General features: G+C 36.6%; 1 protein-coding gene across 2 annotated transcripts in view; it reads right to left on the reverse strand.

Moving 5' to 3' along the window:
• The window catches only part of E(Pc) (Enhancer of Polycomb), a 378,489-nt gene that overhangs the window by 199,441 nt on the left and 155,618 nt on the right, over positions 1 to 23,430 (reverse strand). For both annotated transcript variants that reach the window (XM_090381895.1, XM_090381894.1), the window contains exon 6: positions 4,387 to 4,454. In XM_090381895.1, coding sequence (XP_090238021.1) covers positions 4,387 to 4,454 — 68 coding nt within the window. The remainder of the gene's footprint in view (positions 1 to 4,386; positions 4,455 to 23,430) is intronic.

Here is a 23,430-nt window from a genome sequence, read left to right on the forward strand (position 1 = left end):
ATACAAAGGGTACTAGGAAAGTTTTGCAATATGACGCAACAATGAATCACAGGAAGCTGCTTGCTGCACGTTGAGACATGTTCATACGTGCATAGTAGCCGCCGCGCCAAGTCGATGGGCTCAGTTATTCATTAGTAGTGAGAGTGTAAAGTGCTTGCGATGGCATCGTGGTCACGAAATGAGATAAGGACAGTTTTGCGGTATAATTTCGTGCGTGGTTTAACCATAGACTAGTGCTTAGAAGAAATGACTCTTGCACTAGATGATGATTGTCCACATCGTACAATGATATTCAGGTGGTATAGAGAATTCCAAAGGGGAAATTTCACTCTGGAGGATTCTGAGAGGCCAGGAAGCCCACGAATGTCAGTTACGGAGGAAAACGTTACTGCTGTGAGGAAAATGCTTGACGAAAACAGGCGAGTGACCTACCAACAGATAGAGGATACTTTGGGCCTAAATGCACCAGCAATTTGTTCGATTCTGCAAGATCATTTGCATGTGAAGAAACTTTGTTCTCTCTGGGTGCCGCATCAACTGACTGAAGAGCAGATGACATGACGTGTGACTTGGTGCCGGGAGATGTTAAAAAAGTTTGATAAGGGACAATCTCAGTATGTGAACAACATCGTGACAGGTGACGAGACTTGGCTGTACTATTACGATCTGCCGACCAAGGCTCAAAACAAAGTTTGGGTCTTTGATGATGACGACACACCAGTAATTGTCAGAAAATCCCGATCTGTAAAGAAGAAAATGATAGCTGTATTTTTCAAATCGAGTCGAAATGTGTAACGTGTCGTTTTGGACACGCAGAAGACAGTCACAGCTAAGTGGTATACTGAACAATGCCTGCCTAAAGTCATTGGATCTATGAAGAACCTGCGGCCAAAGTCAAGAATGGACACCTGGTACCTCCATCACGAAAATGCTCCAGCTCACTGCGCCAAAGCCTGCACCGAATATTTGACCACGACAGGACTGAAACTTCTCGAGCACCCTCCCTACAGTCCAGACCTTGCTCCCTGCGACTTTGCACTGTTCCCGCATGTGAAAATGAAGCTAAAAGGGAGGCGGTTTTCCAGTGATGAGGACCTTCTACGGGCTTGGGACAACGAGTGTGCTTTACTCCCTAGTGAAACTTGGCAGAACTGGTTTAAAGATTGGTTTCGGAGGATGGAGAGGTGTATTGAATGTAGAGGAAATTACTTTGAAAAAATTAAATAAACAAAGCTGTATTGCAAAACTTTCCTAGTACCCTTTGTATAGTACGTAGAACACTTCCGTATGATACTCCCCAGAAATTAAAACGAAAAAATCGACAACTTACATTAGAGTAAAATATAAATAATTAAAAACCAATCTAACACAATTCAAATCAATTTAAAACAATTAAAAATCAATTTAATGCAATTAAAAAGAATCTAACAAAAATATTCAAAACGATTTTCTTTCCTGAAGCTGACAATGCTTTTCGACCATATGTCGTGATCACAGGAATGAAAATTACCGAATAGGCTTGAACCTGAAACTTAAATAGTGATTATTTGTCTTCGCGCATGTGCGTAACGGTCCACGCATCGGAGATCGAATATGGCCGCCGAACATTAACAGAATTCTCGTGTAATTTTATTTCTACGGTTTCTGCAATTAATAGTCGCGTATAATTACATTGAACATTAAGTATTTTGGCCTCATTAAATAAAAAAGTATGTTTTTCGTTAATGGCATGAAAGGCTAATTCTGATGCTGCTGAATGAGAAGCACAAACTGAGGCTTCGTGTTGGTTTATATGAATATTAAGAGAAAATTGCGTTGAACCTTGGTAAGAAGAGTCGCAACCACCGCAAGAAATGTTGTATACCAGATCATTAATTTGTGTTGCGAACGCGGAAAGAACTGAGCGATTGTTCAGTATAGTGTGTAACTTCCTTATTGGCCTGGCCACAATTTTAAATTCGGTATCTTTAAAGAATCTATTAAGCTGTTTGTGCCACTGTTCAACATATGGGACAGATATAAAGTATTTTTTGATATTACTATTGTTGGTTGATGTAGTATTTTGTATCCTATCCTTAGCCTGTACCCTAATTCGGTTTATTGTGGCAATGGAATAACCCCTGTTTAAGAACCTGCTAGTTAATATTTGTATTTCTGAGTCTAAAGCAGATTCTGTCATTGAATATTTATAGGCATTTAGAAATTGATTAAAGATAATTGATCTTTTGTAGGTGAACGGGTGATAGCTATTATAATGTAGAAGCATACCGGTGTTTTGTAGGTTTTTGATAGATGCTAAATTGGATTTTATTCAAGTCCCAGGTAAGCGTGAAATTTAGAAAGTTTAATGACTTTGTATCCGTATTCTCCCTTTCCAATGTAAATTTGAGTTTAGAATGAATATTATTAAACGAATGTAAAATGTCTTGGATAGTACTACTATAAGTAATAACTAGAACATTGTCTAAATACCTCCCATAGTATGTGATACGGTGTCGAAAAGGTGTCAGATGTATATGCTCAATCGCTGAGAGATAGATCTCTGACATTAAGCCGCACAAGCTCAAACCCATTGGTAAACCAAAAATTTGTTTGTACACCTTGTCTCAAAAGGTGATGTAGTTGGCCTCAACTAACAGTTTAATTAAGTGAAAAATTTCCTTAATAGGTAGCTTCGTATAATTAATCGGTGTTGAGTTTTTATTTAACATATCCCAAATAATATCTAATGTGTATTCAACGTTTACATTAGTATATAACGAGGCAACATCTAGTGAGAATAAATTGTCATTGTCGCCAAGTCTACAGTCTTTAAGATTATTAAATAATGTATCATAGTTCTTAATCCCAAATTGTATTACCTGTCTAAAGATGAAAATGCCGAGTTCCTGTAGGAAACAATAGGTCGAATAGGAAATCCAGTCTTGTGTAATTTTACCTGACCGAAAAGTGCAGGAATATTGTATGTTCTGGCCTTCAATTCCTTTAACTGAACCATAGTAATGTAGTCGTTTTGTCGATATGTGGTTAACGTTTTATTGTATTGATTGACCAAATTGGTAAACAGTGCTGGGTCTACTTCAAGATAAGTGGAGGTATCTGAAACAACTGAGTCTGATTAATATAATCAAGTTTATCTAGTATTACCACTGTGTCTCCTTTATCTGCCCTCTGTATAATAATGTCCTTATTTCCCCGAAGTTCTCGCAAAGCTGAACTGTCATGTGTATTCAATTTAGGTCGTGTTTCTTTTATGTTATTCACTACTTGGTTAACTTGTTGAATAAATAAATCTTTTTGTGGAACATTACGAAGACCAAATTCAATATCAATTACGCATTGTTTTTTAGGTAGTTTTCAAGGTGGTAAATTATAATTTAGTCCTTTGGATAAAAGTGAAATCTGGTCCTGCGATAGCATACATGAGGAAAGATTTGTAACTTGTTGATATGTCGGTTTGTTGGATACTGGGTGAGGGGGTGTTCGTGAATTAGCTGACATATTCTGTGGTAGTACGTTGTGTGTCTGTGGGGGGAATGTCACCCAACTCGTATGAACTTGGTCGCAAGCCGGCGACAATGTGTTCGAATTCGCATGAACGTGTCTTGACCTATCCGATAATGTTTGCAACTTATTAACGTGTCTGTTTTTTATTTCTGAGGCCTGTGCTTTCTGTCACAAATCTATGGAGATCTTCAATACAGACCAATCGTTCGGATGTAGATAATTTTTTTAATTTATCGCGAAGCTTCCTAACCTGGGAAAGGTATTTTTGTTTATTCGAATATCGAGATTTTAAGGCAAGCTTAACAATATTACGCGATGTGGCCAGTGTTAGTTGTTTTATGCCTGAAATTTTTTGATTTAAATTAACCCTGGCAAACTTCGGATATGTGTATATGGTTAACATATTAAAGCACTTAACTGATAACTATTAAGTCTAGTTATTAAACTGCAATGTAGTATGCTTTTTCCCTAGTATTAGCTTGTCCTGTATTTAACAGCACATTCTTCAACTCCCTGATATTGAATTATAATTTTACATTTTTTAATATTAATCCAATGATACTTTAATTTTAATGAAAATTATCTTCCCAAATTGACAGCAACAATTTCTAATCATCCTGTGTTGTTTGGCTGCAATAAACTGAAAACACGTATATCAAGAAATAACTCTACTGTTTAGCATGTGGTTTTCTATATTTTGTAATTTCATTAATTTCTTATTTGCACGATTTGCATTGTGCAAATAAAAAATTACCTGATTACCATGAACTACAGCAAATTATATGTTTATTATCATTTCAAAGTAGTAAAAAGGTTTAACAAAATCAGAATATTGATTCTGATCGGTATAATGATATTTTACAGAAATAAGTTACTCACACTGCTCTACTTAGATCCCTTCGTAGTTTCAGCATTTTTTCATATGATGCTTCATCATTTTTCCTGTTCTATAAAAAACCCAACTTAGCATAAATACTTTATATCATGAGTTTGGGGGTTTTCAAAAATAATATTTTTTAAAAAAATAAATAAAATTTATGATAGTTGAATATCTTAGTAATGTTACAAGAATTAAAAAGGAATTTTCAGAATACCAATTGCACCATGTTATCCAAGTACTGGAATATCAAGGCAAAATGCACAGACTTTAGAGTTTATTTAGTGTAGTATACATCCACTGCACAATATTTAAAGCATGAACGCTAAAAATGCAGCTTCCGCTAATCTGCAACAAACCACAGTGAAAATAACCTGCCATTCCTCATACATTAGTGAAGTTTATAAAGAAATCACAACCAATCCAGGTATATTGTCAACTGCTTACAAAGTATTTAAATTCAGAGTGGCTCTAAGAAAGGCATTACATTCATCCCCCACCGTAGAGACCATTATCAAACCATACAGATATATATCCACTTTCTAGCAGGAACATTATTATATTGAAATAGATAATGGAATTGTTTGATCTTCAACTAACCAAGAATTCTATCTTCAACTAACCAAGAAAGCCATGCTACTATTGATGTTACAATATAATGTTTTCCTCTACAAGGATTTTCATATCACACAAAATAATCCATTCACAAACATCATGCTTCTAACACAATATGGCAGAGTACATTACTATCACTAACATTCTACAAACTACTAGATAATGAAGCCTTTTTACACTGCAAAAAAAACAAGAAATATCAGGAGAAATAAACACAATGATCAGATAAAGCTGTTTCACAAGAACATACTTTCCTCCCCACTCCCTAACAAAGAAATTTGGAGTAATCTCATCACTGTAAAGGGCGGGTCCACAGTCGAGTGGTCAGGAGTGGGAGCGCAGTAGCACACACTCTTTGAATTGACCGGGGTTCAAGCCCCTGACTGCTAAATATGGTCGATCTGCCAATCCGCACTGGACCAGCATGGCAGATTATGGTCCATTTCCCTCAGCGTGAATTGTTGAAGAGGCTTCCATCCTGCAGTGGGGTTTTGTTTTTACCTTTACCATCACTGTAACAGGAATGAGGTGGTTCTGCACACAAGGCTAGAGTTAATCCTTTGCCATTTGCCAATACTATGTATTTATACATTTGCTTATTGCACAGCATAATTGTTAGGTGACCATTTAAAATTTGTAGTTATTTTATCTATTCTTTTGGACCAGCTACTAATACTATTGTATGACCAAAGTATTATTTTTATTTATTTATTGTAAGTGGTTTTATTTTATTATTTATTTATTATTTTTTTTTTGTATCACCAAACACAAAAGGTTACCAGGGCCTACAGTATTCTAGTACTATTTCTGAAGAACTGAAGTAGAAGAGATAAATGAAGAAAAAAGTTAGTTCAGCAAGTCTGCAAAAATGGAGGAATTATGAATTCAAATCTGGAATAACAGTGGCCATGAAAATAAATAACTGACAAATCATGCATCAGAAAGTGAATATACAAGAGGGAGAGGAGAAAGTCTGTAAGAGAAGAATCATTCAACTAACCTGACTGCTCTCTCCTGGATATAATCTAGGAGTTTAAGAGAGAACGATTGTGTGGGCACCACCCCAGATGTGGGAGCAATATCACAGAGTATAGCAGACCTATGATGTGTACAGATATCACAGATGTTCAGAAAAAAATTAATGCCTGCAAGCAAAAGAAAATGACTAACTGTCAATGTGCACCTCTAGAACCAAAGCAAATAATTGCAGACAGATGAGATAACAGATGGCTGAGGAAAGTGATAGTTGAGATTTAATCTTAAAAGTGAAGCACAGAATATTGTAGTCAGATATGGATATCATTGAGAAAAAGATATGACTGACATATAATACCTTACCAACATGCCATCCATCCACCTCCCAATGTAGTGAATGTAGAGAATGAGGCACATGCAAACAGGAACAAGTTTAAAGTGCACAGGCAATAGCAGAGATAATACAAACAAGCAGAATGAGTCACAGCAAGGCATTTACAGTTTCAAAGATATTCCATATCAGAAATTTGTCAGTGTATGTAACAGCCATGTGTTAATCTTGCAAAATCAACTGCAACAAATGTAATGAAAATATAGAAGAATGAGAGTGCTACTGGTGTGCACAAATGGTCAGTTAGGACAAAAAAAAAAAAAAAAAAAAAAGACAAAAATATAAAAATCAGCAACCACAATTAATGGGGAAGGGTAAAGTGTGGAGAATACCTGGAAAATATCATTCTTCCATATACTATGCACTGAAAGCACTGACACTTCCCACTGAAGTTTTGGAGAGCAGGAAAATGGTGTGGGCTACTTCTCGCGGGTTGAATTCATACTACTGTGTCAATGCCTAATCAGACGTGCTAAACTTGGAAAATTCTGTGGCACCCACACTAGCAGTTCTACAGAAATGGACCGTCTGTGTTCCAACATGATAATACTCCATCCCATATAGCAAGCAATGTAAAAACCTGATCATAGGAAAACAAAGTCCAACAACTTGCATAGCCAGTCCAGAGTTGAGACCTATATCTAACCAACACCTTTGAAACAAACTTGAATACCATATCAGAGCACAGCCTCACCTACAACTGAACTGGTTACTGCATGCTGAAGTAGAAAGAGACAAAAATCCTGCTAAAAGGAACAATTGATTAATGCTGTCGCTGCAGCCAAAGGTGGGCTTACATTTTATTAAAATGTCCATTAAAATTTATGTTTCCCCTAAACATAGTGTTCAAATACCCTTAGCAGGGTGTGTATTTGTGAAATTAATTAGTAACTTTCTGGGAGGTTTAATTATTTTTGTAGATAAATATGTTATGTTTATTTCATTATTTATTATGCAGTGATGTGGAAGAAGTAAAATATGGGAGGTAATTTAATGTAGCAGTCAAGTTTTTAGATATGCTACAAGACAGTAAACTATGTTCAACTCCTTAACATACTTCATAACATACTGTGGCCTTGGCAGTGCCAAGGCTACAGTATATTATGAAGTTGAATATGTGTCATTATAATACATGTTGTTGTATATTATAAGCATGTGCATTTTGGCAAACTCCATATTTTTATCCCATACTGTGTGACGATGGAAGTGAAATATTTTGTCTGAAGGAGCACATTTTCCCTTAAAGGAGAAACAATTTGTCTATTATATTTTCATTAAGCTTATATAGCATTGGCAAAATTGCAAACATTCATCGCCAAGTTCTCATCTGGTGACCATGATGTCAGTTTGAATCAATGAAGTTCCTTTTGTTATAGAAATGAACTATTCTCAAAAGACAGTTGCTCTAAATATAGGTCAAGCCACATTCACTCCCACAAGCTTGATGTTTTTCTCCATGAGATTTGTAGATCCCAGCTAAAAGCAGTACACTTAAATCTTTTGCACTAAATTTGCATGGACCAAACTTACCTGAATATTATAAGTGTAATATTACAGAGAAAAAAAGTAATAGGAAAAATATTTTTGCTGTTACTTTTTAACACATGTTGACATTAAAATTATAACGTCTTAAAATCACATTATATTATATAAAATGAAAAGGGAAGCTATAACTTTGAAACATATGAGTCACACCAACTCAAAACACAACAGAAAGGTAAAATGCAACCATTACCTATTTATGCCCTCTGCCCCCCCATTATACTATTTATTTCCACTTTTTTTTTTGCTCCCACCAAGGAAGCCAAAAGTAATGCAGAAGAAAAATCTCGGAAAAATTTACTGCACTTTAGTGGTTGTCCTTTGACTTTAGCTAATCTATACTTAACTGTTATTAATTTGCCATCATGTTTCAACAAAGTTAACCTCTAGTGCATTAAATGCATCTACTGCTGATCTCAAGTAAGATTGTGTATATATTTCATATGTCACTTTAACCTATCATGGCATTTGCTGATAGAATTGAACTTACTGTCAAACTTTGCATTTTTCATGTCAGCATGGTAATAAGTCACCATACTATGGTGATGGGCATGTTTTTTGCCTCTGTTATTTGTTCTAGAAGTCCATTCAAATCTTTTGTCACCTTGGTAATTACCAGTAGGATGCTGTGATCAGACTGCATCCTCACCTCTCACACTGTGGATCCTATTGCTTTAAAATTCATAGTACAGGGTATCATCTTATTCAGTCCTCAGAAATGATTGCCAGTGGATCGCCAACATCTGGTCAGTTCTAGATTATGGACACCTCTGAATCTGCAAATAAGAGATTGCAAAACAATAACAACAAAAGACATAAGGCACAATGCAATTCAACTCTTAACCAACATAATTTTGAACTGTAATAATCCTTTGAGTATACAATCAAATGTGCAAATCAGAATGACAACAAAGGCGAGCTTGGATGTGATACAATATCATAAAAACATCAGAAGTCACTGAAATTTTTGTTACAGATGCTAATGGTAATCTACCCAAGTGAAACTTTCGCATTTACCTACTGCATGTCAGATGATCCCATATTCCATCTCTTGCTTTTTCCTACACAAACTAGCTAGCATATAAAGATGAAATCAATAAATGCAAGTAAGAGTGAAACAAAACAGTCAGCTTCAAATATGGAAGTCAAAGGACATACTTTTTATAAGCAGGCTTAAGATAATGATCAATAAACACATCACTGTTAAGCAGAACAAAAGCAATTTAACCCTTTAATGGGGGCACAACTGTTAGCATTATTATCTGGGTGTTTTATGGACGTATTGTGCTTTTCAGTGTTCTTTATATACTGATGACAAACTCTGAAGTCAGATGGATGTACAGTTCAGAGTTAGAACTGGTATATACATGTATGTTGATTCACTTTAGAAAATTAAAGATTAAAGAATTCTTTGAGGTTGGCACCTTTTCCTATTACATGCTGTAGTGTTAGAGGTTCATGTTAAGTTGAAATAAACTTTTAAAGGCTTTGAAGATTAGTGGTCTATAAGAATATGTTTTGCTGTAAATGCAGCAAATCTATACTTAACTGTTATTAATTTGCCATCCTGTTTCAACAAAGTTAACCTCTAGTGCATTAAATGCATCTACTGCTGATCTCATGTAAGATTGTGTATATATTTCATATGTCACTTTAACCTGGTGTAGGCTGTGAACGCTGGTGCAGGTCTTACTCAACAGGTAAGTAGTGGTGAGTTAGTATGACTGATACATGCCCTGGTAAGAGTAACTTCTTTTCTATTTCATTGGATATTAGTGTTCCAGATACAGGGTTTTTTCATTTTATTTGTATGAGTTTATTATTTGCTTGTATTTGCCATATTTCCATCTAGACTAATGCTGCTCTTAAACAGATCTATAAACCAAAAGATGGAAGAGTTATCTTTATCAAATAGGTATTTTGCAATTTGATCTGCACACTCATTTTCTGGTATTCCTGGTATGAGCAGGAATCCAGCAAAAGGATTTTTTTTTTTTTTTTTTTGGTTAATGCTATATAAGCTTGCTTTCTTGCATTAAATGCCCCTACTAATGCTAATGCTAAAGTTAACTGGTTAAATGCAGGCTTCCCCCCAAGTTGAATTAGTGTATACCTAATTTTGTTTACACTGAGATGGGAAGGGATAGTGCATTCTGTAAAGCAGATATAGCAGATTCTTTAAAAATACCATACGCTTTCTATTGCTAACTGTATAGTGTACAGTTTGGTGGTATAATTACAGCATTCAGTCAGAAGTTGTATAGAAATGGCATTAATTTAAAATACTGCTGTTGCACATATGACTGTGTCAGCTTTGAGCCAACAGTACATATTTTGGAGAACTATGACTACTTCTGTATGTTTCATGAAGTTGCCTGATGGGATAGTTTACCTAGAAATAGCTCACAAAGAATAGTTTATTCCATGTATACTACGGTAAGTACGCTTAAACCAAGGGATAACAACTTTAGCAAGGTGTATATCCAGCATTGCACTTAGTGCCTGTAGCCTTATACTAGCAGGTTTATTTGCTGTGGGCTTATTTCCTGTAATGCATCGTCCATTGCAAATCATGAAGAGCTCTGATTTCTACCTGCATAGCTTAGCAGTAACACTTCCCCTAAGATGAAATGAAAGTTTATGCACTTCCATATATAAACTTTGCATGGGGAAGTTCTGAAAGCACCCAGAGAAATTCTGAGGTCATTATGACAAATAGGATTAAGACATCTCAATAGACCCTCTCTAGAAGTAATATGGAATAAGGTAATATGGTCAGTATCTCATGACATGAAAGAGATAGTTCTCAGTAAAATTCACTTTCTGCAGTTGGTTTTACGTATTTTGTGTGTTCTACAAAGTTACACTTATCTAGTATCAGGCCCACAAATCAAATACTGTTTGAGAGCACCATCACATAATTAACTATCCATAGTTCAGGTTAAGGATGCATTTTTCTCTGATTGCAAAAATGTATTGCTGTGGTTTTCTGTTCTGAGATTTTGTATTCATTATGCTTCATACATAAAGAAATCTTAATGATACCTAAAGGTTCAACGGAGCCCATATTCTTAAAGTGATATGTAATACTGAGATCATATGCACAGAGATATGAATCAAATGAAGTTGGAATATCTTTAGTTGTATGGTTAATCCTGACAGCAAACTGTTGCGCTAAGCACTGATCCCGAGGCACTCCTTCCTCTCGGATATAATGCTGAGAGAGAGAGAGAGAGAGAGAGGATGTTTCAAAATAGCAAACCAAAGAACACTTGCTTTGTAAGACATTTTGACTCAGACAAAGCAGGTTTTCACATAATCCAGAGGAATATAGGTCTTGAGGAACAACAAAAGCCTTCTCAATATAACTATGCAAACCATAACCAAATATTTGTTCTTGACAATTGCCCTTCATATATTTGATTCTGCTTTAATCATGAGACCTAAGGAACACAGTTTATTGGTCATTATTCATCAGATTTCAAAATTCTAAATACTGTGTGAGCCAATTGTGCATAATTTTTTTTCAAAGATTTTGCCTATACAACTTGGAGAGAAACTAGACGCGATAATTAGTATCAGCAAGGTCAAATAATGAAATGAAACATTTTTACATCAGCCAACAGTAAATCAATCAATAAATAAATAATAATAATAATAATAATTTAAAAAAAAAATAGGATATTCATATTTCCATTCCTACAAGGTAATATTCAATTCTGCTTTAAACTTAGCCAGGCTTGCTGCCTCTACCATGTTGGGAGGCATTTTTATTCTATGTTCTGCAACCTGCTGTCTATAGGTGAACTTCATGAGATCCAATCTTTTGTTATTCGCTGAGATTTTATATTTTTCTTTTGTGTCTCCTGGTTTCTGTCTCTCACCTATGAGAGAGAATGAAATTTTTGACAGTCACTGAATTATACTGTGCATTATCTGAATTTGGCAGAGGAAGATAATTTAACCTTTTCTTAGAGCCACTCAGTTTTTGATGGTCTATTTCAATTTTTTTCTCTTTTTGGAAAGATCATATGACTGCTCATCTCTTCCTCTGCATGGGTTTCTAATATTCTTTCATCGTGATCTTCCATGTCCACATGTATTCAAGGTTTCCTGGTTATTACTGATTCTAGTCCTTTTCATTTTGTTAACCCTTGTGAAGGTGAGGGAGTGTAAGGCAGGACTGAGAGTTTTACTAGATTTATCTGCCTTTTGTTGCTGAGAAATATGTGGAGTGCCTGAAAGTAATGTTCAAGCTAAGTCTGCAAATGATACATTAGTAGGAATAGATGCATCTGTTTGAGTAGCTAGAGGCTTCAACTTCTGAGTAAGAGGTTTCTGCAAAGTGGTTGGAAAAGTTACCTTTTTTTTTTTTTTTTTTTTTAAATGAAAACCCCAAACACGAGAGGTATTAGAACCTATAGTACTTAGTACCATACATGGGTTGGAGGTTGAGAAGACAAAATAAGATATTTGTTGACATTAGACTTGAACGTCTGTACACTGTAATTTTCAGAAAATACGTATGAAGGAAGGTTGTTCTATAAAACGGCAATTGAATGAATAAACGAGGAAGATGAAAAATGGTTCAGTAAGTTTGAAGGTGGTGGACTGTAAATGGATGTTGGCCGGTGACGGCATGGTTTTGGACTGTTTTAAAGGAAAATTATAGAAGCCAATTCAGAAGAATTGGCGCCCATAGAAATATCTGTAGAAAAGGCATGCAGCAGAAACAGTACGACTACGTCGAATCAGTTTGTGAATATGGTTGCAGGAGCACATTCACAAATGGAAGTCAGGTTACACGAAAATGTAATGTGAAGAGGGCTGTTTGCTGGGGACAGATAGACAAATGAACTGACATGGTGGGGACAAAAGGTTGCCTCTCTAATATGCTGCTGTAGAAAACAATCATCCAATAAATCCACAAAAGCCTTGCTAGTTGCGAGTGACCAACCCATAAGTTCCAGTCTATACCTGGGAAATCAAAACCCCCTATTTTCCTTCTGCTGCTTGGTCATGATATTCTGATTCTCCAGGGGGTGTGATATCAATCAAGAGTGGAGAGACTGTGTTAGAGATGAGTCATTAATTAACCTAACTGCCCTCTTCTGAATGGAATCTAGAAGGTTGAGAGAGGTTTTGGAGGCACCACCCCAAATGTGGGAACGATATTCCGTGGTAGGGCAGATTTGTAATTTGTGCAAAGTGAACAGCTGTATGGAAGAAAAGTAACGCCAAGAGTGAAAGAGAAAACCAAGTTTTTTAGATACAGAGGATACTAACTTAAGTTAGTAGTAAACGTATTAAGAAAGGTGGATTTCTATTCTGAGTTCTCATTTGTAAATTTTCAAGTACAGAACCACTTAAAATAAACAGGAAAGAAAGATAACAGAATTTAGTCACTTAAGAAGAGCGCTAGATCAAACATCCAGGGAAGTCAAATGGCCATGAATGTGCTTGGCACCAAGCGCATAGGTAGAACAACAAACCCAAGAGCAGATGTATGGTTTCATTTATTTAGCTTTTTTTTTTTTTCAAGATAATAAATAGACATGAAATAGTTGAAAATGGTGTACTTTATAATTTTATTCTTTGTTCTAACATTATACTGGATAATAAGAAGAAATACAACCTTTGTTAAACAGGGATAATGTTATTTAAAAAAAAATCAAAAAAAAAAAAATCTTGACTACCTCACTTCCAGAACTCAGTGATGCACAGCAAACCAAATCAAAGGCAAAACCAAAGCTAAACTGCAAATTAACATAGCAGCAAGTATGTTGTGCACTTTTTACACAAACATGAGACAACAAAAAGGTTTCTTTCAGCTATACTTTTACAATCAAAAAATAACTAACGATGTAAGTTGAAAGTGAATATCATACTAGAGAAGTACAAAATTTCACACTGATGTAATTCTAAATAGATATTTAAACTTTTAAGTTTACACTTTTTTTTTGCATAGCCAGACAAAATTCTGAAATTATCCTAGAACTATCTAAATTCAAGGATGTAACCAGCTTTGTTTTAATTAATTTGTACTGTCTACTGATGAAAGACTGCAAAATCTGGCAACTACCTTACTGTGGATGTACAGTAGAATGTCAGTTATCTGGAATAATTTGAAAGGCTGATCTTTCTTTTTCTTTTTTTTTAACGGTAGTACAGTGAGCTCCAGTTATAGTGGTCACGTTTGCAAATTGATTTTGATTATAATAAGCGAAAGATCGATTTTACTACCCATTTATAACAGATTGTACAAACAAAAAGCCCAATAAACCGAAAACTGCAAATTGTTTTTATTGTTTTATGGTTGTGGCCTCTAGAATTCTATGTGACCATCAGAAATGTGCTTTATAAAAATATCACAGAGACTACTGAGTTTTCTCGGAAACCATGAGTGAATTTCAGATTAGTTTAGATCCAGATTCGGTAAGAATAATATCAGCCCGAAACTGTGCGATTTATTATTTTTAACAGTAAAATGCGAACAAAAAGAAAACGTGCAGTTTTAACATTGCAACAAAAAATGGAAATTATTTATAGAATTAGAAAAGGTGAAAATTTAGGAAATCTCTCCAAAGAGTTTAATGTGGGGACTTCAACAATCTATGACATCAAAAAAATTTCCAATGCTATAACAGAATTTGTGTCGATTATGGATAGTGAAGGAGGATCTAGCAGGAAAAAGATAATGTCGAAACCTGAAAATGCTGCTTTAGACTTCGCTTCTGAAGAAACCACTTTATTTGTGGTTTCTTCAGAAGCAAAGTTTAAGTGAACCCGTGTCTGGCCCAATATTGGGTGAAAAACTTTAAACTGAGTTACGGTATACGTGAACTAGATATTCAAGAAGAGAAACTTTTTGCAGACGAATCGGCAGTGGTGTCCTTCTAAGTTTGCTTCAGTTAAAGCAAATTACGAGAAAGAAACTTTTATAATGTTGATGAGATGGACTTATTATGGAAATCATTACCGAGAAAAACCCTAGCCACTAAAAGAGCAATGCTTGCACTAAGTTTTAAGATGAGAAAAGAGCGAGTTAGTTGCTGTGTGCAAATACCACTGGGACGCACAGATTGTCCATGCTTGTTATCGGTAAGTTGAAAAAAACCGAGAGCATTTAAAAATCTTTCTAAATTTTCCTGTTTTGTATAAAAATCATAAAAATGCTTGGATGGAGGTTTCTGTTTTCGAAGATTGGTTTATAATTTTTTTTATTTAATTAAACTTATTTAATTTAATCATAAGGTAAGATTAAATTTATTTAAATTTGTTTTTATTAGATTAAATTTATTTAATATTAAAGGAAAAATTATCTGGAAAATTTTCTTGTTCAATTATCCGGGAAATTTGACTATCCGGAAGAGATCTGACATCAATTATTCCGGATAACTGATGCTCTACTGTATTTTCTAAATTAAATTTTTTTCCCCCTACTTGTACAGGTATTTATTGATTAACAATGTCAGTAGTCCATAATGAATTTTACTGCAAAATTAGCTCAGTGATATGTAAGCATGTTGTACTGGATTGAGGCAAAGAATTTTGATATTTTGTCACAATCAGTCCCAGTTAAGAACTGAATTGTATGACTTTACAGATTTTATGTAAATGCATGCAGCATTTCAGGGGTTGCAGATGGGTAAGGATACAATTATATCATCTGTTTTTATTGGAGAACCTTGGCAATATACAACTAAGTTATGTGGATGTGTACTATAAAAAAATATGAAAACAATCCTTTTACGAGATTCATAAAAAAAGACTATGTAGGCTACAATGACCTGTAAATCAAAGACTGTTTTAAATCATCGTCGCAGAATAAATACCATGAGATAGTGGTTCAGTTCTTCAAGAAAAAACCCGACAAATTATAGGTATACCTTGCTTAATGATATTTCATTATAACACTTGAATATCATCACTAGTATTCAATTTGTAACATCCCTTAGTTTGTTATAATACCTTAAAATAATTTCCAGAAATATTAAAAAGCAAACGCCAAATAGCAGCACTCTAAGCTGAGTAAAAGTAAATCACTGTTGAAACATTTACCACCACACTGAAGCTTATTTAGGAAGCAGAAGGTATTGGATGTGTTATTTTTGTTTCTCTGTTTACATTATTCATTTACTTATTTTGTTTTAATAGTCCTTTTAAAACTAGTTCAAAACTAGTTCTATATGAAAGGAAGCTAAGTCATCAAAAGTGAATGGAGCTTGGAGGGGAAACTATGAAAAATCCAAAATTACATTGGATTTGGAGAGCCAGCATCTAAAATAGAAACAGAAAGAGGCTAGATGGGATTATGTTGAGAGGCTGTGGTTGTTCAGTTTACTCAAATCACATGGTAAAGATCTGAATACTAAAGAATTCCTGAACTTACAAACCTAAGAATGCACAACATGGTTGAAGAAACATTAAAGCTACAGCCCAAAAAAAAAAAAATAATAAAATAAGGGCAACCAAGGACACATCAGAAGCTGCAATGGCATCTTTGCTTAACAAAGTGAAGGTACACAAAGAGGCAAAAGAGTGAAAACAATCATTAAAAAAAAAAAAAAAAAATTACCAGTTATTGCCTCATTTTTAAATGACCTCAAGCACCTGCACCTACAACAGAAGCACCTTCACTGTCTTTGACCATCTTAGATTTTTGAAAATAACAAAAATGTTTTTTTTTATTCTACAATTTTCTTTTCTTCCATGATTACAGGCCTAATGAAGATGTTCTTGTTTACACTCGGGCATGACCACCAGGTCAGTGGAGTTTGCAATAAATCATCAATATAAATGCTAATCGTATTTAGCAGTCACAGGTTTGAACCCCAGTCCACTCGGCTATGTCATGTTTTGACATTAAAATAAATTTTCTGTTTATACTCCAGCACGACAACCAAGTCAGTAGAGTTTACAATAAATCGTCAATACAAATATTTATTGTATTTAGTAGTCACGGGCTTGAACCCCAGTCCACTCAGGAACGCGTGCTATGCACTCTCGCTCCTGACCACTGGGCTACGTCAGGCCTAAACCAATACTAATAGTAATAGCCATATAATGCAAGGAAGCCACAGGCTTTTGCTGCATTGGCTGGGAGGGGAAAAATAATAAATAACATGAATAGGTAAAGAAAATACAAATTATATGCTTCCCTCCTCAAATAGGTAACTATCCAACTGACCTTGGAATTTGTTCAAATTGTCAGCCGAAACTACCTGTGAAGGCAACCTGTTCCAGCAATCGACGATTCACTGGCTAAAAGAAAATTTCCTACAATCTAGCCTAATCCAGTTTAATCTAGCCTAATCTTCTACAATCTAGTCTAAACTCTACTCTTCCCCTGTAATTTGAATTTATGCTCCCAAGTCCTGGAATTCTCTATAACAGTGAAAATTCCACCTTTATTCATTTTAGTAACCCTATATCAGGTCACCTCTGAGGTGCTTGGTTGCCAAGCTCTGTATCCCACGTATATGGAGTCTTTCCTTATATGATTGCTGTTTTGTCGATCTCACAATGTGAGTTGTTTGTCTCTGGACCCTTTCAAAAATTAACCCCGGGGGGGGGGGGGGGGGGGGGGGGGGGGGGGGGGGGGGGGGGGGCTCACACCTAGGGTCCTGAGCCGGATATCATCATTCTTCTCTTTCTTGGCAATTCCCTCCCTCCCTCCCTCTCTCTCAGGGTAACCCAAGGAGTTTTTTTTTTTTTTTTTTTTTTTTATTTTGACTGGTGCAGCATAAGCTGCAGGCTTTCTTGCACCATGTAGCTAATAATAATAATAAGAAGAAGAAGCTCAATGTCTTTTTTCAGATAAGATTTCTATACTTGAACACACTAAATGTGGTTTTATAGTTGCCTTATACAGTACAGTGGGACTATGCCTTCGTATCTCTACAGGATAATGTTCGATAAGTCATTGATAGGACACCATGGGCTTTTCTGGCTGCCTGTTTACACTACTCAAAAAATCTCCTTTGCAATAACATTTTCATCTGGCTCATTTAAAAATTAAAAAAAAATTTTTTTTTTTTTTTTTTTTTTTTTTGCATTTAAAAATTAGAATTTTTAAATGCAAGTCTGCACATGATTTTATTAGAGGGAGACAAACAAGTAACATGTCTGCTTCCGATGGTTGATGGAATGCATTGAGATGGGCAAACGCTTGTTTATTGCCCATCCAACACACGGTAAGCTTAGCATGCGATTCAAATCTTTTTCAACTATCACATAAAAAAATCTCATTAACTGAAAATTTGCATTGTGTAAAGTGAAAAGTAGTATAATTTTTTTCAAATAGCGGTAACTGAAAATGTGTTTATCGAACTCGCATTATGTGAGGCTTGGCTGTACTTATATCTGTGCATAAGATTCATATTTATCAGTCAGTGATTTATGTAGGTGTTTGATACTCTCTTAAGAAAGAGTAGCCCCCAATTATTGTTAAAAAAAATTTAAGGAACGTACTGGGGAAGAGAAAAACTAGGAAGGAATGGTGAAACTAACTATTATGGTTACTTCAGAAAGATCTAGTTGCCATTTAGCATGCAGTGAGTAGAGCTGTAAGCTATCCAGCTGATACATTAATGGTTAGGCAGCATACAAGTTTACCCAATCTGAAGTAAACAGATACATCCAACCTGGCACATGTGTTTACTTTTGAATTTGATAGACTATAATTCAGTGGTAGAGAAAGCAGAGGGCCATAACCCTCAGCATAAAAACACTGGACAGGAGTTGTGCACTAAGCTCCAAGAACACTGTGCAGTCCAGTGTGATGAATGGGGTCCATTCACTTTAAGGCAATTGATTTAGCAGTTATAAACTGGAAATCCATAATGTAATCATGATCTTCCCAGGGCATGATATAAGCGAAGAAAAGTATAACAATCAGCACTCCATGATGCAAATAATTTGGATAAGAAGAAGTAGTAAGCAGAGCAGCGACTGGTGTTTTAAAAGCCTTATTTGTCTTGTTGTTTTACTGAGTAAGGGTACACTTTCCAGTGATCGACCCAGTCTGACTGTTAGGGAAAAAAGTTACTTTTGTTTGAGTAGCAATTGCTGATGTTCTTTGTACAGCAGTAACCACCGACCTCTGAATTACTTGAGCAAAAGTAGGTCTAGTGTTATACTGAACCTGGAACAATGTTTTGCATTCCAGATATGACATTTTGCTCCACTCTCACCTGTTGAATCTTTTTTTCGGTTTTCTAGAGGTCATAATCTGTGGAATGGGTAACAGAGTTGGGTCTCCATATTCGCGGGATCTGTATTCACAGATTTGTGTTTTTGCGTCGGTAGTTGCAAACTTTATCATACTAAACATTTGGCTGCTGCTCACTGCATTCATCACCCTGAGTGATGGTGAGGCACGCACGTCTTCAGTCTTGCAGTGAGTGTCATCCGAGTAGGACGGCTTCTTGTGACCTTTGTGTATTGTGTGTCTGCATTAGGCTACTTGTGATTAAAATATTACTGTGTTTTATGTGAATGTCTGCACAGGTAGTACAGTGGTATCGTCGCCGTCCTCCCAACACCGGGTGGAAAAGGCCCGGGCTCGAATCCCGTTGATAACGTAAGGAAACTTTAATTGGGCTTTTTTCACTCCAGGGCTGAGTTAGTCAGTCTCAAGCATAGATAGCAATCCCTCCCCCCCCAGAAACTGGAGGTGTTTTCATCCGGCAAAATAGGCAAATGGACCAGAGAACACATACAATTTACAGACACATTACATAAATGAGTATACAGAAGAAATTCTGAGTGACTATAATAATATATTTTGAATTTTGTACTTATGAGAATACCCGTGAGTTCTAAACGAAGTGCATCTAGTGATGGATAAAAGCCTAAAAGGGCCAAGAAAGTGATGACTTTGAACGAGAAAGTGCGGATTCTAGATAAACGTCAAGAATGGCTCACATATTCAGCTGTGGGCCACATGATTGATACCAACAAAAGTACCGTATGATACACTTATGTATCATACGGTACTTTTGTTGGTATCCTTAGAAACAAGAAACTGAGATTAGAGAGGCAGTGCAAACTGCTGGAATTCTTACTGCTAAATACGCAGCTTATGCATATGATAAAGTGATGTTAAAAATGGAGAATGCACTGTTCATTTGGATCGAAGACCAGCACAAGAAACTTGCCTGTGAACATTGGTATGATTTCTGCTAAGGCCCTTGTTACTACGGATTTAAGCAGCAACCCCCCCACCCCACCCCCCACCCCCGTACCAGCAGCACTGCAGAAACCACTTTCATTGCCAGCAAAGGCTGGTTCCAGAAATTCAAGATGCATTATTCACTCCATAATGTAAAGATTACGGGCGAGCCTGCTTCAGCTGATCATGAGGCTGCTAAGTCCTACCCTGCGCAACTCAAGAAGCTCATTGAAGAGAAAGGATATACAGTGGGGTTTCAACTTACGATGACATCGACATCCGATATTCTCAGAACCAATATACCTTCCATACGATCTCTTATTTTAAGGACCAATGATATTTGCAGGTACCGATGACTTTCCGACATAGCTGGAATGATACATGGGTGGAAATGTTCATCTTTCACCACCACTCGTACAAGTGTTCTCAACAAATTAGCATATTTGTTATCATTCAACAACATTATTGTTCAATGCGTGGCATGCGGAACATCACTCGTACGATTGTTTCAGATCTATGACAATCTGAAACTTAAGGCCCCATCAACCAGTGGCAGTGCTGTGTGCTTTAAAGACTTTAAAGCCAGCAGAGGCTGGTTCGAGCGCTTCAATAAAAGGGCGAATATAAAAAGTGTTGAAAGGCATGGGGATGCACCCAGTGCTGAATAAAAAAGCAACTGAAATTGATTTCCAAGAGTTTGTTGATCAGGAGGGTTATTTTCCCCAACAGGTTTTTAACACTGGTGAAACCGGCCTTTTCTGGAGTGAATGCCCAGAACGTACATCACTAAGGATGAGGCTAGTTTACCTGGGCATAAGCCTATAAAACATAGACTCACTCTCTTGTTGGGTGCCAATACCTCTTGAGATTTTAAGCTGAAGCCTTTGCTTGTGTGTGTCACTCTAACACCCCCCAGAGTATTTAAACAACAAAAGGTCGACAAAGGTATGCTGGGAGTGTTTTGGCACAGTAACAAGAAGGCCAGGGTTACAGGATACTGAATGTCTTCAGTGAATGAGAGCTTGGAGTTTTCTGTCCTTCAGTGAAGAGAAAAATAAGTTTCCTATGTAGGAAATGCTCCTGCTGGATAATGCGAGGGGCCATGATCCCAAACTTGTTCAATCTCTTGAGCCACAATTTGATTTTGTTCAATTCAAATTTTTGCCACACAACACCACTTTGCTTGACTTTGGGCGTTTATTTGCCAAGAAACTGTCCAAAGTAAAGCAAAAGACTGAAAAGACATCTGACGCTTCATATAGTCCCACCACCACTATGTCACGATTGATTTCATCAGCTCTGCACTTCAAGTCTAAGGTAAAGACTTGAATGAAGTATAACATGTAAGAAATACCTATTTTACGTGTTGTTGAGGAATGAATTACAGGAAATCAATGTACTACTGGTTTCAATTTACAATATTTTCAACATTCTGTGGATTTTGTGGAATGAATTACCATCAAATGTTGGGGCCCTACTATAGACCTGAACAGGTTTACAATGCTGATGAGACGGCATTATTCTGGAACAAGATGTCTCGGCACACCAACATAGTCATCAAAGAGAAGAACGCCCCAGGATTCAAGGCGGCATGAGATCGGGTTATGCTACTAGTTTGCAGCAATGCAGCAGGCCATATGACAAAGCCAGGCCTAATTTTCTGTGTGCAGAACCCAAAAGCCTGGATGACAAAGGACCTCCTTCCTGAACTGGTTCCACCACTGCTTCATCCCCGAAGTCAAGGAATACCTGGAGGAAAAGGGACTTCCATTTAAAGTCCTCCTTGTGCTAGACAATGCCCCAAAGTACCCAAGTGATGCACAAGATGTAGAGGTGGTCTTTCTATCCTCTAACACTAACTCCCTTATCCAGCCGCTTAACCAGGGGGGTAAATCAAGGCCTTTAAGGCCAACTACACGAAGAGGTGTATGGACCGAATCGTTGAGACAATGGACAGCAACGGCAACCTCAACGTTATTCAGTTTTGGAAGGACTTCACCACAGTCTGCTGACTTCAGCTGAGTCTCCTAAAAAAACACACGCTGGTACACATCAAGGACAAGTCTGCAAACACCTGTTGGAAGAACAGGTGTTTACAGACTTGTCTACTATTGTGGCCCGAAGTTGTGCATGACTTCAGTCCAGTTGAACATCACAAGAAAACCATCGCAGAAATAAAGGAGTTGGCCAGGAGAATAGGGGGCACAGGTTTCGAGGACTTAGAAAAGGAGGATATCAACGATTTAATTGATGGACAGGCAACAACCATAACAGATGATGAACTCGAGGAGGTTGTTTGTTCTAAATCTGAGGATAAGGACACGGTTGGGGAAGAACCACACCAGGAGAAGAAGTTCGACTTGGAAAACCTCGTGCAGGCAATGTGCGATGCTAAACGGCTTGTGGACTTCTTCCATGAATATGACGACAACATGATTTATGCAATGAAGTTCAAGGAACGCCTCGACGATATTTTAACACCATACATGACCGTGTTCAACAAGTTCAAACAAAAGAAGAAGCAGCTTCCAATCACAATGTTCATGAAAAGGATAACTTCTACATCGATGCCTAAAACTCCTCGTATCCCCGAACAGAAGTCCTGACATCAACCAACCCTGCTTCTTCTCCAGCCTCTGAGACCCCTACTATTGAGGAGTACTGAATCCTGTGGTGAATAACCTGGTACACGCCTTGTTCTTAACTATGTAATAAAATTTTGATACAGTATTTTCGAAACATGGGTCTAAAATGTTACTCATTATTGTAAAACACAATTAAAACCTTTAAAATGCATACGTAGAAAACATCTGGGGCTAATTGGGCAAGAGTACAGATTTTAGCAGAATTTCCCGTTTTCGCAGGAAGTGTTGACACGCAACCCCTGTGAATATGGAGACCTGACTGTATGTGGCCCACTTCGATTTGGGCATTTAATTGACTTGCTTTACAGTCCTTGTGAATATATTAATGTGAACCACAAACAGCAAAAGTGGCTAAACTTCTACAGACAATCTGGGAGTGGCCAAATTTTTGGCATCTAAAACATGATGGGCTAAGTATAGTTTATGATGCAGTATGATTTCATTCGACAGTTGAGATACCCTGTTTTAATGGATGTTGGAAGTTATTTATTTATTTTTTTTTTTTGGTGGGGGGAATCAAACATTAAGATTATATTCCATGTCAGAAGTATGAACAGTGTCTCATTTAGTAAATATGTGCTTTTTGTACTCAACTCTCTGGTCTTATAGTTCAGTTTTAAACTCTTTTGACAAGCTTATGAATAGCAGTCACCCTTAGAGCCAATCTGACTGACATTCATGTGAGAACTAGAAAGAGAGTTGC

The sequence above is a fragment of the Mastigoproctus giganteus genome, chromosome 9 (genome assembly GCF_048544385.1).
Source record: "Mastigoproctus giganteus isolate SK-2022 chromosome 9, ASM4854438v1, whole genome shotgun sequence".
NCBI classification, from domain to species: domain Eukaryota; kingdom Metazoa; phylum Arthropoda; class Arachnida; order Uropygi; family Thelyphonidae; genus Mastigoproctus; species Mastigoproctus giganteus.